This window comes from Oncorhynchus mykiss, chromosome 3 (genome assembly GCF_057628025.1).
Source record: "Oncorhynchus mykiss isolate SJ-2025 chromosome 3, ASM5762802v1, whole genome shotgun sequence".
Taxonomy (NCBI): domain Eukaryota; kingdom Metazoa; phylum Chordata; class Actinopteri; order Salmoniformes; family Salmonidae; genus Oncorhynchus; species Oncorhynchus mykiss.
Genome location: NC_143024.1, coordinates 23,014,853 through 23,031,789, shown reverse-complemented (window position 1 = coordinate 23,031,789; position 16,937 = coordinate 23,014,853). Strand labels below are relative to the sequence as shown.

The following is a 16,937-nucleotide window of genomic DNA, read 5'->3' as shown; positions in this document are numbered from 1 at the left end:
TTTACACAGAGGACTTTTATTCCACTTCTGAATGAAGCAAGTTCAACAGAAAATGTCGTCACACCCAGATTCCATCTCACCTTTCACAAGACCAGAAAAGGGTCTTCACATTACAAAAATAAAATATATAGTTGTGATTGGTATTTTTTATGTGGGTAACTTTCTCAGGCAAGGGCGATAGTCCAATCGAATGGGAAATATGTGGTCACATGACGTAGTTCGGTAGCGTTTGGTTGGTTGCTTTACTCCTTGGTGGCCATGTGAGCCATCAGGTCAATGACGCGGTTGCTGTAGCCAAACTCATTGTCATACCTGGGGAGAGAGGAGAGAGTCAGGTTTCTTTACTCACCAAGAATGTGTGTGTGGATATTTGCAGAGGATGAATGCGTACCATGTGACCAGCTTGACGAAGTGGTCGTTCAGAGCAATGCCAGCGCCGGCATCAAAGATGGAGGAGTGGGTGTCGCCGTTGAAGTCTGAAGAGACAACCTGTTGCTCCGTGTAGCCGAGAATTCCCTTCATGGGTCCATCGGCGGCAGCCTTGACAACCTTCTTGATGGCGTCGTAGCTGGCCTGTGGTTCAAGGAAACGAGGTGGGTTGTCTTATTGTTGCTAAATTTACAACGCCAACTAATGTATCGTCTTCCCAACAATGGGCTTTACTGCGATCTTTATTTAACTAGGTGGTCACTGTCTAACAACTGGTCCTAGGACAGTTATCTTTTTGCTTGTATCGGGAGGCATGGTACACCATAGACACTCAGACATGATGTGTATTGGCAGTTTGGTAAGGCGGGGGGGGGGCTACTCACAGGCTTCTCCAGACGGACGGTCAGGTCCACCACTGAGACGTTGGGGGTGGGGACACGGAAGGCCATGCCAGTGATCTTGCTGTGAGGAAGAAGAGGGGGTGACAGCAGCATAAGGTCAAAGTTAAACTTACTCCTCTACAGTTGATATACAGACATAACGACTGGGTCTTAGATAAATGTCTGTTTCATTGCCATACATTTTACTGTTGATTGAACTGTAGTAATGGCTGACTACTAGTGTTATAAATGTGTAACTGGTTAGTTATTATACTAGTGTTTTACTGGTGTCTAGTTAGAGGTTGTGTTACTAGTGAATGTACAGCTGTATTGTCAGTGTTTAATGGTGGTCAGTTAGAGGTTGTGTTACTAGTGAATGTACAGCTGTATTGTAATAGTGTTTAATGGTGGTCAGTTAGAGGTTGTGTTACTAGTGAATGTACAGCTGTATTGTCAGTGTTTAATGGTGGTCAGTTAGAGGTTGTGTTACTAGTGAATGTACAGCTGTATTGTAATAGTGTTTACTGGTGGTCAGTTAGAGGTTGTGAACTTGTGATACACGTATTATAATCGTCTCTTGTTTTACTGGTTGTTATTAGTTATGTGGTACTGACCCGTTCAGCTCGGGGATGACCTTGCCGACAGCCTTGGCTGCTCCGGTGGAGGCAGGGATGATGTTCTGGCTGGCACCACGTCCATCCCTCCACAGCTTTCCAGAAGGACCATCAACAGTCTTCTGGGTGGCGGTGACGGCGTGAACGGTGCTCTGAGATAGAGATGTTAAGGGAAGGGAGATGAGAGAGGTGTGATCCACATTAAGGAGGTACAGAAGTGGTAGTGGGGGACGGCTGGATAAGAAAGACAGATGGTGTGTTGGTGATCTTAAAAACAGTCCATCCCTTGTTCTGTACTGTTAGTGTTTTGGGTCGGTGTGAAACCTGTCGTTATGTCAGATTATGCCCTCTCTAGGTGATTGTTCCCAGGTGTTGCGTTTTAATCCGTACCATCAGACCCTCAATGATGTGGTAGTTATCGTGGATGACCTTGGCCAGGGGAGCCAGGCAGTTGGTTGTGCATGACGCATTGCTGTGGAGAGAGACGTGCTAAATTATAGTCTGAACCGCAACAGAATAGCCAGGCGCTGCAGATAGTATCTGTTAAGTGGAGGGAGTGTGTGTTGAGTCGGAGGGAAGAGGGACTCACCTGACAACCTTGAGGGAGTTCTCGTACTTCTCGTGGTTGACGCCCATGACGAACATGGGTGCATCAGCACTGGGAGCAGAGATGACAACCCTCTTGGCACCGCCCTTCAGATGGGTCTGGAGGAGGAGGAGGGAGAGATGTTAGAGTCCAATATTACATTTTTTTTGTAGCCTGGTTAAATATGATTGCCTAGTTATTGTATGTATTCAACATAATGCACCACATGCAGGTTAAGCCTGATGGGTAAAGTCATGTTATAAAGGAGTCATTTCTGTTCTAAAGATATTCCCAGATCATACAGTTCTGGATGCTGTGTCTACTGATGGGGATACTTACAGAGGCCTTCTCAATGGTGGTGAAAACACCTGTTGACTCAACTACATAGGTGGCACCAGCATCTCCCCACTTGATGTTAGCTGGGTCTCTCCTGAGAACGAGAGAGAAGAGGTTCAGGGTTATGTTATGAGGAAGCAGAGCACCATAGACTAATAGACTATCATTTATATTGTTATAGATTCCACAAGGGGGCGCCATTCCATAAGGCCACAAGGGACTTCAGTTCTCTCCTGGATATTCTACAGATGCTGACCTGATTTGTATGAATTTCTTTAGATGTGGAAAACAAATGTGAATTTGTTATTAAATGAACTCACTCGTGGAACACAGTGATTTTGTGTCCATCGATGACCAGCTTGCCACCCTCAGCCTTGACCTCACCGTGGAAACGTCCGTGGGTGGAGTCATACTTGAACATGTAGACCTGAAGAGGGAGGAGGAAGTGAGTCTCTTGGCCTATTGTTAATAGATCCTAAGTTATGACAGGGCCTTGGTTTGTTCATTGAGGGTGTCAGGGTGACAGGAACATTAAAAGGTCTTAAAGTTATTGAAACCACTTAATAAGTTAGGCTGAAGAACAAATGTATACATATGCAAAATATTTCACTAAGTCTTAAAACCTTACTTTATACATGTCAGGGATCAATGTTTTTCTACTGATTCAGTGGGCTAGAAGTCCCTGGTCCATTGTGGGCTACTCACCATGTAGTCCAGGTCGATGAAAGGGTCGTTGATGGCAACAATCTCAACTCCCTTCTTGGAGTGGAATGCAGCACGGGTCACCAGACGCCCGATACGGCCGAATCTGGGGGACAAGACGATTTATTCCATTAATCATTGATGTGACAAGTCACACCCAGTCCTCAACAATACTATGGCGTTTCATAAACCTCTCGCCATTGAAAAACAAATGAAGTTGTGGTAGTCCCCCATCTGTCTCTCCTGTATTCTAATGTAACAGCTGGTGCCTTCCTCAGTAGGAAGCCACGTTTCAAAGGTCGCAAATAGAAATGTCATGTATACAACTGAACTAACATCTGACTTGTGTAGCACCTGAAGCAAAAGACTGGATATAGCTTTCAGAGAAATCTCAAATGAACATGTGGGAACCTCAAAATACTGTATTTCCAGAGAAAGAGGACAGGGTTCAGGGATGTGTGTATCGTAGCCAGCAGAGTAAACAGGACTGAGGCTTTACTCTGTGGTGTAAAGTCCTGTCTGCCCCCCATGTGGTAATCCTCCACCATCAAGTGAGAGGCCTGTTTGATTAGTAGTTACTTTTTAACTAGACAATGAAGGTCAGACAGACAGGCTCTGATACACACTGTCCTCAGAGGTGGAGGAGAGAGGATAGGAGGGGGAAATGCAGACCTCACAGATGTGAGGCCAAAGATACATTTTCAACTGTAGACTGGACAATAAAACTGTTCTATTCAACTAAGCATAAGGTGATCACTTGTCTACATGTGAAAACATCACAGAGAACAAGTGTGTTGTGTTAGTTAAGGGGTTAAATGAAAATGTATCTTACCCATTGACACCTACTTTCACCATTTTGCCTGAGTTGGTCTAGTCCTCTGTGGGGGGAGAGAAGAGGTAGAAGGAGAGACAGTAGCTATTAAAACACACATTGACCATACATTATGGTTTCTGGGGATTTCCATACTTTATGGCATAGAACTTTGCTACAGAGTTACAGGTTTAAGGTAAGCAGAGGCATAGAGAACATAGCATAGCATAAGAGAATAATAGAGTATGCCATAGGTTCCCTTGAATAGATAACAGTATCTACACAAATGACTGCAACTCATAGTAAGTTCATGCAAAGTACACTAGGCCAATAGACCAAGACACACATTTAAAAGAACAGCTAAATGTTTTAAACTGGAGTAAATGTGTAAGAGTCTATTTAAGCAAATTGCAACATGTTGTAAGCAACAGTTATGAACTTTGAAAGTCTAAACTTTGCGTCAGGGATTCAGAGTTCAATCATGGCAGATTGAAGTCACTTTAACAAGAGGTTCGAATAGGCTTTTCTAAAGCAAAAAAAAAAACTATAAAACATCAAGTAGTTCGAGCTGCATCTCATCAACTATGACATTAAATAATTGGCCACGCATGCAGCAAGTCTTAGAATAAAACAAACAATTGCAAGGTTGTCAAGCCAAAAGCTGACAATCTACCTAATCTTCTTGCTATCTAGGCCCATATTAACCCCAGCCATGAATTTAGTTAGATATCCTAATGTAGCCGTTGGTTGGTCATTTACCGTTTGTGAGATGCCTCAATCCTGTCTTACGACTTTCGGGTGTGAGTGGGGACTGGCAGAGCTGGGCTACCTATTTATTTCCACCCTGTATGGACACGCCCCTTTGTGTGCTACGGGCTCTAAACCCCGCCCCTTTCAGAATGTCAAGGTCATAAGGAAGTTGTGACGAGTTAGCCTGTTAGAAATGTAGTTTATGTAGCCTAACAATAAAGCTGCATTAGCTATAGTATGAAAACATTAGTTGAAATACTTAATTATTCAAATGAGTCTTGCTGTGTTCATCCCCTTGCCTGGTATTTAAACTAAATTAGCATTGATTTCGTGGGTGATAGTGAATGGTGTTGGCCTGAATATTGAGTGAAGTGCTTTCACTTTGATTTCTTTTGCTTTCAGGGAAGTTCATCAGACTCTCTGTATCTTTTTTTCACTCAAGGCTGCCACGTTCACCTTCCCATAACTTTAATTCTGATGCATAGGAACAGACGATGAAACACTACACAGATATAATAAGTCCTTGGATGGCCAAATGATATAATAGAGGGTCTGTTCCTGTGTGACCTTCTCACTAGATAGGGAGAGCCAGACAGCGAGAGCAAACGGGGATCAAATCCCTTTCCTCCACAGTGTGACATTTACAGTCCAAAGACCATGACCCTTCACTTTCAACCTCTCTCCTCTCCTTCTCTCCTCTCCTTCCCTGCCTGGGGTGTGAGGAGGGCTGTGTGGACCTATGGCCATGTCCTGGTCAGGTCAGTCTATAGAGTCTGAACACACCACATTTTGCACATTCTCATGCCTGAAGCCAAGACACAGTTCTCACAGAAATAACTTGTGTGGGTGTGTTTTTGTCTGTCTCCTCAAGTGACTGTGTCTAAGGAGTTGAGTTCTATCTATGTCAGAGTAACCGAATGGCAAGTCTGGTTATAACACAAGACTGGGTCCGTGGATCTGGTTTTGTTCACTTGGTGTCTCAAAAGAACATTTGGAACAAGAAAACACAAGGATTTTAGTTCTCTAAATGAAACTACCCCTCCAGTCTTCTCTTACATACAGAAATACAGTCTGTCTGGCCGTGGTAGGGACAAGTATATATGTACAGAAATCCAGTCTGTCTGGCCATGGTAGGGACAAGTATATATGTACAGAAATCCAGTCTGTCTGGCCGTGGTAGGGACAAGTATATATGTACAGAAATCCAGTCTGTCTGGCCATGGTAGGGACAAGTATATATGTACAGAAATCCAGTCTGTCTGGCCGTGGTAGGGACAAGTATATATGTACAGAAATCCAGTCTGTCTGGCCATGGTAGGGACAAGTATATATGTACAGAAATCCAGTCTGTCTGGCCATGGTAGGGACAAGTATATATGTACAGAAATCCAGTCTGTCTGGCCGTGGTAGGGACAAGTATATATGTACAGAAATCCAGTCTGTCTGGCCGTGGTAGGGACAAGTATATATGTACAGAAATCCAGTCTGTCTGGCCGTGGTAGGGACAAGTATATATGTACAGAAATCCAGTCTGTCTGGCCGTGGTAGGGACAAGTATATATGTACAGAAATCCAGTCTGTCTGGCCGTGGTAGGGACAAGTATATATGTACAGAAATCCAGTCTGTCTGGCCGTGGTAGGGACAAGTATATATGTACAGAAATCCAGTCTGTCTGGCCGTGGTAGGGACAAGTATATATGTACAGAAATCCAGTCTGTCTGGCCATGGTAGGGACAAGTATATATGTACAGAAATCCAGTCTGTCTGGCCATGGTAGGGACAAGTATATATGTACAGAAATCCAGTCTGTCTGGCCGTGGTAGGGACAAGTATATATGTACAGAAATCCAGTCTGTCTGGCCATGGTAGGGACAAGTATATATGTACAGAAATCCAGTCTGTCTGGCCATGGTAGGGACAAGTATATATGTACAGAAATCCAGTCTGTCTGGCCATGGTAGGGACAAGTATATATGTACAGAAATCCAGTCTGTCTGGCCGTGGTAGGGACAAGTATATATGTACAGAAATCCAGTCTGTCTGGCCGTGGTAGGGACAAGTATATATGTACAGAAATCCAGTCTGTCTGGCCGTGGTAGGGACAAGTATATATGTACAGAAATCCAGTCTGTCTGGCCGTGGTAGGGACAAGTATATATGTACAGAAATCCAGTCTGTCTGGCCATGGTAGGGACAAGTATATATGTACAGAAATCCAGTCTGTCTGGCCATGGTAGGGACAAGTATATATGTACAGAAATCCAGTCTGTCTGAACGTGGTAGGGACAAGTATATATGTACAGAAATCCAGTCTGTCTGGCCGTGGTAGGGACAAGTATATATGTACAGAAATCCAGTCTGTCTGGCCGTGGTAGGGACAAGTATATATGTACAGAAATCCAGTCTGTCTGGCCATGGTAGGGACAAGTATATATGTACAGAAATCCAGTCTGTCTGGCCATGGTAGGGACAAGTATATATGTACAGAAATCCAGTCTGTCTGGCCGTGGTAGGGACAAGTATATATGTACAGAAATCCAGTCTGTCAGGCCGTGGTAGGGACAAGTATATATGTACAGAAATCCAGTCTGTCTGGCCGTGGTAGGGACAAGTATATATGTACAGAAATCCAGTCTGTCTGGCCATGGTAGGGACAAGTATATATGTACAGAAATCCAGTCTGTCTGGCCGTGGTAGGGACAAGTATATATGTACAGAAATCCAGTCTGTCTGAACGTGGTAGGGACAAGTATATATGTACAGAAATCCAGTCTGTCTGGCCGTGGTAGGGACAAGTATATATGTACAGAAATCCAGTCTGTCTGGCCATGGTAGGGACAAGTATATATGTACAGAAATCCAGTCTGTCAGGCCATGGTAGGGACAAGTATATATGTACAGAAATCCAGTCTGTCTGGCCATGGTAGGGACAAGTATATATGTACAGAAATCCAGTCTGTCTGGCCGTGGTAGGGACAAGTATATATGTAGCCCTGTGTCATGTGGCAACTTTCCCTAATTTGAAAGCCTTATCTTTTGATTTAACATGAAACAGCCCATCTTGTATATTCCAGTGTACCACCCTCCTAAACCTAATAGTTGGTTCATTGCAGAATTCCCTGACCTCTCTCTTTGGTTATATGACAGGGTTATTCTTGGAGATCTAAACATTCATGTGTTTAGCCCAAATAATGCACTAGCTAGGGAGTTTTGAACCTGTTAGGAACTTTTAACGTTGTGCTACATGCCACAGGGCCGACACACATTCAAGGCCATACTGTTGATCTGGTGCTGTCCTATGGTCCGAATATTGATTACTTGGAAACTATTGATGTGTGTGTCTCTGACAATCTCAGTGTTCTTTTTAAAACGCTTTCTCCTACTCCTCCTAAAAATGTGTTTGTCGCCACTCACGCTCACATCATTATCTCCACAACTCCTAGTAAGTTCCTCAACCAATGCCTTCTGATCCTATACTACTCCTGTTATTTGTCGTTACAACGATGATTTTCTGGAAAGCTTCAATGATATATGTGGGGCTACTTTAGACTCAGTGGCACCAGTTAAACCAGAAATAAAGTGCCGGCCAGCGTCTCACCACGATTAAACGACCACACATCTACTTTCAAAAGTGAACTTGGAAAGGCTGAACATAAATGGAAGGCCTGTAAACTTCAAGTATTCTATGAGATAATGAAGGAGCTGATGAGAAATGATAATGTTGCTGGTTAAAGATGCGAGAGCGAACTACTTCTCTACCCTGATATCTGAGAACTCCCCCAACTTTAGAAAATATTAGATCCCAGATTGACAGTAGCTGATTCCATACCAGCATTGCTGGCCAGGAGCCACTTGAGGCAACTACTCTGAGACTGTCTACTGCTTCCTTTTTCTCCTTTGAGCAAATATCCTTTGAGTGCCTCCTTGATACTGTAGGTCACCTGAAGACCTAATCCTGCCCCTTGGACACGATCCCTGCTAGATCACGCCTACTGTTGGGTTGGCCCTTACATTCTGCCTATTGTAAGTAGCTCCCAGTCTTCTGGCTCCTTTTCAGCCTATTTTAAAACTGATCTGGTCCAACCTCTCCTTAAAGAGCCCAATATAGACCCCTCCTCACTGAGTAATTACAGACTTATCTCTAAACTTTTTCTCCAAGATTTTTTGAAAAAGTCAAGCTTTTCAAGCTTATTTGAGTATGAACAACTTATCTGAAAAATTCCAGTCTGGCTTCCGTTCACTTCACAGCACGGAAACTATTAAAAGTCAGTAATGACTTTCTGTTGGCTGCCGATCCTGGCAAATGCTCTACCCTAGTTCTTTTGGATCTCAGTGCCGTGTTTGATACTGTTGATCATAATATTCTTGTCACGCAGCTGTAGAGGTGGATGGGAATCCCCGGCGTTGCCCTCGATTGGTTCAGGTAATATTTATGTAAAAAATATTTCTCAGTGAACATATGTGGTTCAGTATCATCCCCAGCACCTATTCACGATGGTGTCCCTCGGGTCAATTCTGGGGTCAAATCCTTTTTTCCCCTCAAACACATTCAGTGACGTTTGTCCATGTATGATTACCTTATTTTTTAAAGCAATGAGCATGTGCTATGACAATTATAAAATGAAAGGACACATCTATGGTTAATACAAAATGCTGGATACCATTACTGCCTATGCGGTCGCTGGTTACAAAGGTCAATGGTTTGAATCCTCAAACCGACTACTGTAGGTGAAAAATCAGTAGATGTGGCCTTGAGCAAGGCACTTAACCCTAATAATGGCTGATCCCTGGCCGTGAACACACTCTCTGAGGGTTGTCCACAGAAATCCCTCCAAAAATCTAATTCACACGGGTATGAAACACACTTGTACATGTGTGAAATAGTACACAATAAAGACTTGTTGGAACCAGGGAGGGGCGTCAGGGATCTTCTCTTTCTGCTCTCTATAGGAATATAAAACAACCAATTAGTAGAGTCTAAACCCTTAGAGCTTTGGCCCATATGCCTCTACAAGCAAAACACACAACAACTTGTACCTAAATATCACAGTGAAGGAAATAACACAGAACTAGCGCAACATGTTCTCCAACACAGCGCGACATGTTCTCCAACACAGCGCGACATGTTCTCCAACACAGCTCGACATGTTCTCCAACACAGCGCAACATGTTCTCCAACACAGCGCGACATGTTCTCCAACACAGCGCGACATGTTCTCCAACACAGCGCAACATGTTCTCCAACACAGCGCGACATGCCATGACCCATGACACATGAACATCATGTTCAACAGCAAAATAGCAGTCATGCCACCCAGCACTAATATTTTTGTCACAGGTGTTGTGATTTAGGGTGGTGACGAGCCAATGACCTGGGCATAGTTGAACTACCACGACCCCATGTGAACACGCACTGCTCTTGGCCTCCGCTGCACAGCTTAAGGTTAGAGAGGTGAAGTAAAGGTCGTTCTATAAATAGAATCAGACTGGGTCTACTCCTTGGTGGATGGTATACACTGGTGATACTGTGTACTGTACTTGACCCTGCTTAATATCACACCACATGATCACACAGTCATCATAGGTCATACTGTAGTCCATGGTAGGCTCATATAATGGCCAACTTCTCCCTTAATTGAGGGTTTTCATGTAGGCCTACAGATTTCTGTAAGAACATTTTTCATTTGTGTCTGATAACTAAACATCTCAAGTGCTTTTGAGAAAATCAGAAGAAGCCAAAAGTAGTTTAGAATACTAAAGAGGAGCATTGGCCTGGCCCTAAATCTAGACCAGAAGACCCTAGACCAGATGGTGCGAGGCTGAGAGTAGAGGAAGACTACTGCTGTAGGCTCTGTCAAATATACAGTGCTCTCCGTAATTATTGGGACAGTGAAGCATTTTTTCTTCTTTTGGATATATACTCTAAAAGTTTGGATTTTGAAATCAAACAATGACCAAGAGGTTAAAGTGCAGACAGTCAGATTTAATTTGAGTGTATTTCATCCCTATCAGGTGAACCGTTTAGAAATTACAGCACTTTTTGTACATAGTCCCCCCATTTTTAGGGGAGCAAAGGTATTGGGACAAATTCACTTATGTGTATTAAAGTAGTAACAAGATAATTGTGCATCTAACTTTCTCACTCATCTTTATTCACAATTCATTCAGGACTATCTGTAATCATGGTAGCATCCACATTAATGTAGAAGTGTTTAGAAACATATTATATTCTTATTTTTAATAAAAGTGACTCCAAAATGACACAACATTAATTACCATTAATTTCTATTGGGCACAAAATAATCTGAAACTCAACCAAAACAAACTGAAAATGCATCCAACAAGTCAGTAGAGTCACCAAGCTTGATGTAATCATTGGTGCTATGAATATGAGACCAAATATTTAACTTTTACTGCTTGAATAGAGCAACCCTACAACCCTGGTGTTGCCAGCACTGTTCATGCTCCGACTAACTTGAGTTATCTGAAAATGTCTTCAGATTTGACCTCTGGTAAAACATGCATCAGAAAGGTGTACACCTGGGTTCATATTCTGCTGAATTATCATCAGTCTCATAATGTCCATTAACAGAGTCCAGCACTAAGTCTGAAGTCTGGAATGCACTTCGGTTTGGACCTTGGAACATGACAGACTAATTCAGACTGACCTCTTGTGGTTTACTTTAGGGACTGCATCCAGTCTTTTAACCTGAGTTAACCTCTTCTGTGAGGAACACACTACTGACTCTCTAGAGCCCCCAATCTCAACTCTGGACCTCGAAGTCACTTCCACTGCATGTTTTCATTGTTCCCCTCTAATCAGGGACCTGTTTAGAGCTGGGACACCAGGTGTGTGCAATTAATTACCAGGTAGAACAGAAAACCAGCAGGCTCCAGACCTCGTAGGGTCAGAGTTGAGTACCCCTGCTCTAGAGACTCAGTATTCACCATGGTGAAATGCCCTCTTTCTCCAAACCAGAACTGACCCTTGTGAAATGCCCTCTTTCCCCAACCCAGAACTGTATTTAAAGAGAGAAGACTGTTCTGTTTGGGTAGTACTTGTCATATATGCAAGAGTATATGCACCTTCTATAAGTGAGATACTAACGACATAGTAAATTCAGTTTGGAAGCATCAGTGGTAGCTTGATTAGCGTAGCTCCATGTCCTAATTGGTCCTCCCACACAACCCCACCATTTAATGCAGGCATTTCATTTAGCTCCGAGGAAGACATGTACCTTCTCTCTCTCCCTCAGCTGCCTGTGGCAGATTTAATAAAAACGACCATGGAAACAGAGGTATAAATATCTGCTGTGAGAAATTGAACCTTCAAATTGAATGGAAATGCATGAATATGTAGATGACGCATGCCAATGTGAAATGAACACATGGAGGAGTGGAGGATTTGAGGATGAATCTGCCACTGGAAGATGTCAGGACTTTAATAGAACAACACTCAATACAACGTGGTTCAGTGTACATGTATTCATGCCAAATGTCTAATCAATAGCAGAGAGAAGAAACATTGGACTTTAATTATATTATTATATTTTTTCAAATATTTATTTCCATTAAACATGCCATAACACAATTATTCCTGCAGGATTAACAAGGACAATATTAGTCAAGAAAGACAACACTTTTAAATATCTAGTTTTAAATAAAGTGCAGATTTACTGTCAAAACAACACTCAGAGACTTAAAATAGAATAACAGCTTGATGTAAACATAACTTTGATACTTTCAAGATTCAAATGAATAGATGTACAATATAAGTACAGCTAACCCCTTCCAACAGCCAGGAGACATACAGAGTAACTTTCTTTAAGCTCGATGGAACCACATTAGCAATACAGCAAGTACACTACAGCAAGTACACTACAGCAAGTACACTACAGCTACGCTACATGTAGACCTCCTTTGTACTCACATTAACATCCTTGTATTCACCACGTGTGTAAATGACTGTGTGCTGTGTAGCAGCCTACTGTGTGTTCGTCCTCATATCCCCTGAGGGGCGTCAGTCCCTTCCCCTCTCTCCACTAGCAGCCCAGTCCACTCATTGACCCGATCCTGTCCAGTTTGAGTCCGAAGCATCCTCGGTTCCACCCCCTCCTCGACCGGTCCATCACAGCTCTTTTCTGATTGGCCAGGGTCCCCTTCAGGAGGCGGAGCCAGGTGCTGTCACCCTGTGCTGGTATGTCTGCCCATTTGGGGTACTCAGCGACTTTGACCCCGGAAGTGAAAGCCGAGGAGGGCTCCTCTGGTTGGCTGCTCACCAGGTTCTCCAGGTCATCCAGGGTCAGGTCGTTGTAGCGATCCAGAAACTGCTCAACAAACTAGGCAGGAACAACAAATATGCTGTTATTATTATGCAATAAACATGTTATTATTACTACGCAGAAAAGTCACGAGAGCTCAGCAAAAAAGTTATTGATGATCCATCTCTGCCCTCAATCCAAATATACCCACTACTCCCCTCTTCCCCATCTCCCCTCTGTCCCACTCTCCCCAGCTCCCCCTACTCTCCCCCCCGTAACTTAACACTCCCCCTCTTTCTCCATCCCCATCCCCTCTTTTCCTATTCTCCTCCCATTACCCCTCTCCCTTCACCCTCCTTACCTGGATGGCATCAGGTGAGGGGTGCAGGGTGCGCCCCTCTGTGTGCCCCAGGGGTGCTATCAGGAGCAGAGCAGCACAGAGCAGAGCTGGGTACAGCATGGCAGCAGTGAGTAGAGGCAGGGCAGGAACAGTAATGCAGGAGACTGGCTGGACACGACTACACTGACACTGCAATGACAACAGGATTCTGTAAAAACAGAGAGGAATTCATATTAATATGCCAATATAGATAATACAGTGACTATTGATACAACTATAATACATCTCTAAAACCATACAGAGAAATGTTTATGACTACACATCACACAGAGCAATGACCACCACCACGACTCTACTGACCATAAAGGTAAATCCATGATCATGCTTTATGATGGCTTTTAATAATCTGATGTTAATAATCAAATAAATGAGAAAAACTTCATTTTGGCCAAGGGAGAAATTGCCTTGTACACACAATATACTGCTGTATGAAAAGCTGAGACGAGGTAGAAATTGTGACATTATGTCTGTGAGATGAGTAGTGATTTTCATTTAATAACTTGTAAAAAATCAGATCTACAAATGAGCCCCTGATTCCTCTATAACAAATCAGTACATTATACTTCCTGGTTCTTCAAGATCAAATAGACATGGATGCATTTAAGTATTTACTCAAAAATAATTATTATTACATGACAACGTACTAAATAAAATAAAAACATTCATTGTATATGATGAAATATGCAGCAATACCTACTTTTTGGTACAAATTCCATCTTCCTATGTACCTAATCAACCTGAAAGTACAGGTGCATAACCTCTCATCCTTTCGCTAAACGAACAAATAAAGAATGCATGAAATAACTCACACTTTGTCTTCTTCTCTTGTCTCCGATGCTGTGGGTCACTGTGTGCTCTCACAGGCTGGTTGCATCTCTTTCTCTCAGTCTTTCCCTCTCTATCAGCTACCTCTCACTGTTTGGCACCTGCTGAAAGCATCACTATCTCACGCTTTGCCCCTCCTTTTCTCCTCTTCCCTCTCTCTCACTGATGTTATTGAAGGGATGAGTTATCCTCTTGTGTTCGCTTGGCAGAGGTTTAATGTTAGTGTATCAGCTGGGATGATGCCGTCGGTTTATACCGGCAAATATCCTCCCTCCGGCCCCCTCCATCTCCCCTCCCCTACTTCATCACTGGGATGATGTCATGGCAGTAGGAGTGTTTGTCATCACCAAGGTGACTAGAGGTTGCCGGTGGCCACACATCTCCCCTGCTCGGAACACAATGATGTCACGGGAGGACACCCGCCAGGGTCAAAGGGCAAACAGAACATGACAAGAGCGCCCAACGGGTACAGTGGCTGGGGAGGACCAATTTTTGTAGCTGGACCTACAGTGGAGGTCGTCCTCCATCGGTCTGGTAACCCCACCACCCCATCAGTAGGTGTGTATATCCCTGCACTGTATTTGTGTCATAGCATCTCTGCTGTGTCATTGCAAAGCCTCACTTTCCATCCTGTGTGTTTATAGCCTCGCTCTACCCTGTGTGTTTATAGCCTCGCTCTACCCTGTGTGTTTATAGCCTCGCTCTACCCTGTGTGTTTATAGCCTCGCTCTACCCTGTGTGTGTGGTGCCTTCTCTCCCTCATACAGTGAGCTACAATCTGTCAGTACCATCTGCTCTCAGCCCCCTGCAGCCTCTCTGCCATAACACCAGCAGGCATTGCAGATTAATCTCAGCACCCAGGACCAAATATCTCATACATGCTGGTGTTGTCTGTCATAAGAGACTACCAGCAGATATTATTTGGCTATACCCTACAGCTGTGTTGTAGTACATATTGAGTGCCTCAGTCCTGTCTCGGTGTAGGGTTTATTTGTACTCGGTCTTCCCGTAATTTCTTCCCGAGACCAGAGTAAAAAACTCATAACTTGAAACATGAATGTCTTAACAGTCTTTATACCTAATTATAGACAATATGTTTGCGCAGTGGCAAACCTATAGGCCTCCAGTGATTCTGAAAGGTTTGTGATTCTGAAAGGACATCAACCATAATACCAGCGTAATGTAGGAGAGTGCACTTTTTGTAAAACACAAAAGGGCCGGTGTAGTGTAAGGTATACGCAGGTATAAACCGTATATCCAGTTTGTTTTCAGTGGGCATGGCATAGCATATACTCACTTATTAATCCCTATTGATGCGTATCAAAGTAGTGTAGTGGTCGTATACGATTTATCAATGACCCAGATAAATCATGCACAAAGTATCCTACACAATCGCGAAGAACGTGGGGCGGCAGGTAGCCTACTGTTGGGCCAGTAACCGAAATGTTGCTGGATGAGTCCCCGAGCTGACAAGGTAAAAGTTCTGCCCCTGAACAAGGCAGTTAACCCACTGTTCCCCGGTAGGCCGTCATCATGAATAAGAATTAGGTCTTAACTGACTAAAATAAAAATATATTCACATGCACACACAGCCTAGTTTCAGAAGAATAACATCTGCAGGCAGCTCTCAACTGTTTTTTACGTGGAGCAGCTCACAGAAGAATGACATCAGTAACCGGTAGGAAAGACGTTTCAATTTTGTCAACTCAAACCATCTCTGGCCTCCAGATTAGCTGCAGGGAACTAGAGTGGAGACCATAAAAACACAGACACTAACAGGACAGAAATATCCTATCTATTAATATCAAATAAATCAGGTAAATATGTTACTTTTATATCACACTTTACACAGCTAGAGATGCAGGTGTCATTTTGTTAGCTAGCAAGAACTTGAACAACTGTTATACAGTTAGCATATCTCTTGCGTTCGCAAATTCACTCTGGCTATCTACTCTGATTTCAGAGTACTCTCGTCTGAGTGTGCCAGAGCGCAGAACAACTGATGAATTTACACATGGCTGAATATGACCGGTGCCAGTAAACAAAGGCAAAACAAGTAATAGTTAGTCACGAACGCTCTAGATAACAGGTAAACAACCCAATCAGTTTTGCTAGGGCGAGTAAAATAGTCAGAGTGAGGTGTTCTCTCATTTGTGTCTGGAAGTAGTTAACTAGCAAGCTAGCCAACTTTAGCCAGTTAGTTGGGTGCTTAGTTGGGACAAGCATGCATTGGTAGGCAAGCTGCAGAAGGATGAGGCTACAATTCCCTGTCATGTATCAGTGCAATTTTGACAAACAAGCTGAAAAGGTGTGTTTATTTAATGTTCCTTTGTTAGATTTTAGCTCATCTTGCTATGGCTAGCATTAGTTGATGATATTGTTGTTGTTATGTGTGTAACTAAGGGAGAGAGAGCTTACCTTTTTCATCGTTGTTTGATCAATAGGACTGTAAAGTTCCCAAATGTAAGAGGACTCCTGTGGTGTTTATATATTTGCAGAAATCCATTCCAAGGGTATTTTGTGGGTTTTGGTGAATGTATTCTAATGATCCAAAGTCGCTGTTGCAACTGCCTGAAAACACAGTATAGTTCAAAGTGAATGATGGCTCGTTTGTATACTGTAGCTCTGATTGACTATTAGTGCACTGGTCTGTGTTGCCTCCGGATCGGGACAAGTTATTTGGTTTTATTTACTGCAGTGACTATTAATTGCCCAAACGTACAGGCCGCTTTCACACTATATTGCTATAGAATTCATTAAAATGTGAAAATGACCATATCGAAGTGGTCACATTCTTCCTGGGGCAGTATATGAACAGATTTTAAGAAGATTTCATTCATGT

At 43.1% G+C, this 16,937-nt stretch overlaps 2 protein-coding genes across 4 annotated transcripts; both read right to left on the bottom strand.

Moving 5' to 3' along the window:
- On the bottom strand, positions 1–4,650 carry gapdh (glyceraldehyde-3-phosphate dehydrogenase). The gene is given in 11 exon segments (NM_001124209.1): positions 1–312; positions 392–573; positions 813–891; positions 1,424–1,575; positions 1,814–1,895; positions 2,013–2,128; positions 2,349–2,439; positions 2,666–2,772; positions 3,051–3,153; positions 3,880–3,925; positions 4,618–4,650. Coding segments are annotated over 10 exon segments (1,005 nt in total). The 5' UTR covers positions 3,903–3,925; positions 4,618–4,650; the 3' UTR covers positions 1–242.
- Positions 4,651–12,145: 7,495 nt separating this feature from the next.
- nppcl (natriuretic peptide C-like) lies at positions 12,146–14,707 on the bottom strand. 3 transcript variants are annotated; one of them, XM_036969034.2, is made up of 3 exons: positions 14,080–14,707; positions 13,232–13,418; positions 12,146–12,948 (listed from the first exon to the last, which is right to left on the bottom strand). In XM_036969034.2, the coding sequence occupies exons 2-3, from the start codon at positions 13,328–13,330 to the stop codon at positions 12,652–12,654; spliced, it is 396 nt and encodes a 131-aa protein (XP_036824929.1). In that variant the 5' UTR covers positions 13,331–13,418; positions 14,080–14,707; the 3' UTR covers positions 12,146–12,651. The 3 variants fall into 3 exon arrangements, with proteins under 3 accessions (XP_036824929.1, XP_090081520.1, XP_090081517.1); XM_090225394.1 differs by having other exon boundaries at positions 13,232–13,399; positions 14,080–14,319; XM_090225391.1 differs by having other exon boundaries at positions 13,232–13,393; positions 14,080–14,317.
- Between the last annotated feature and the right edge of the window lie 2,230 nt (positions 14,708–16,937).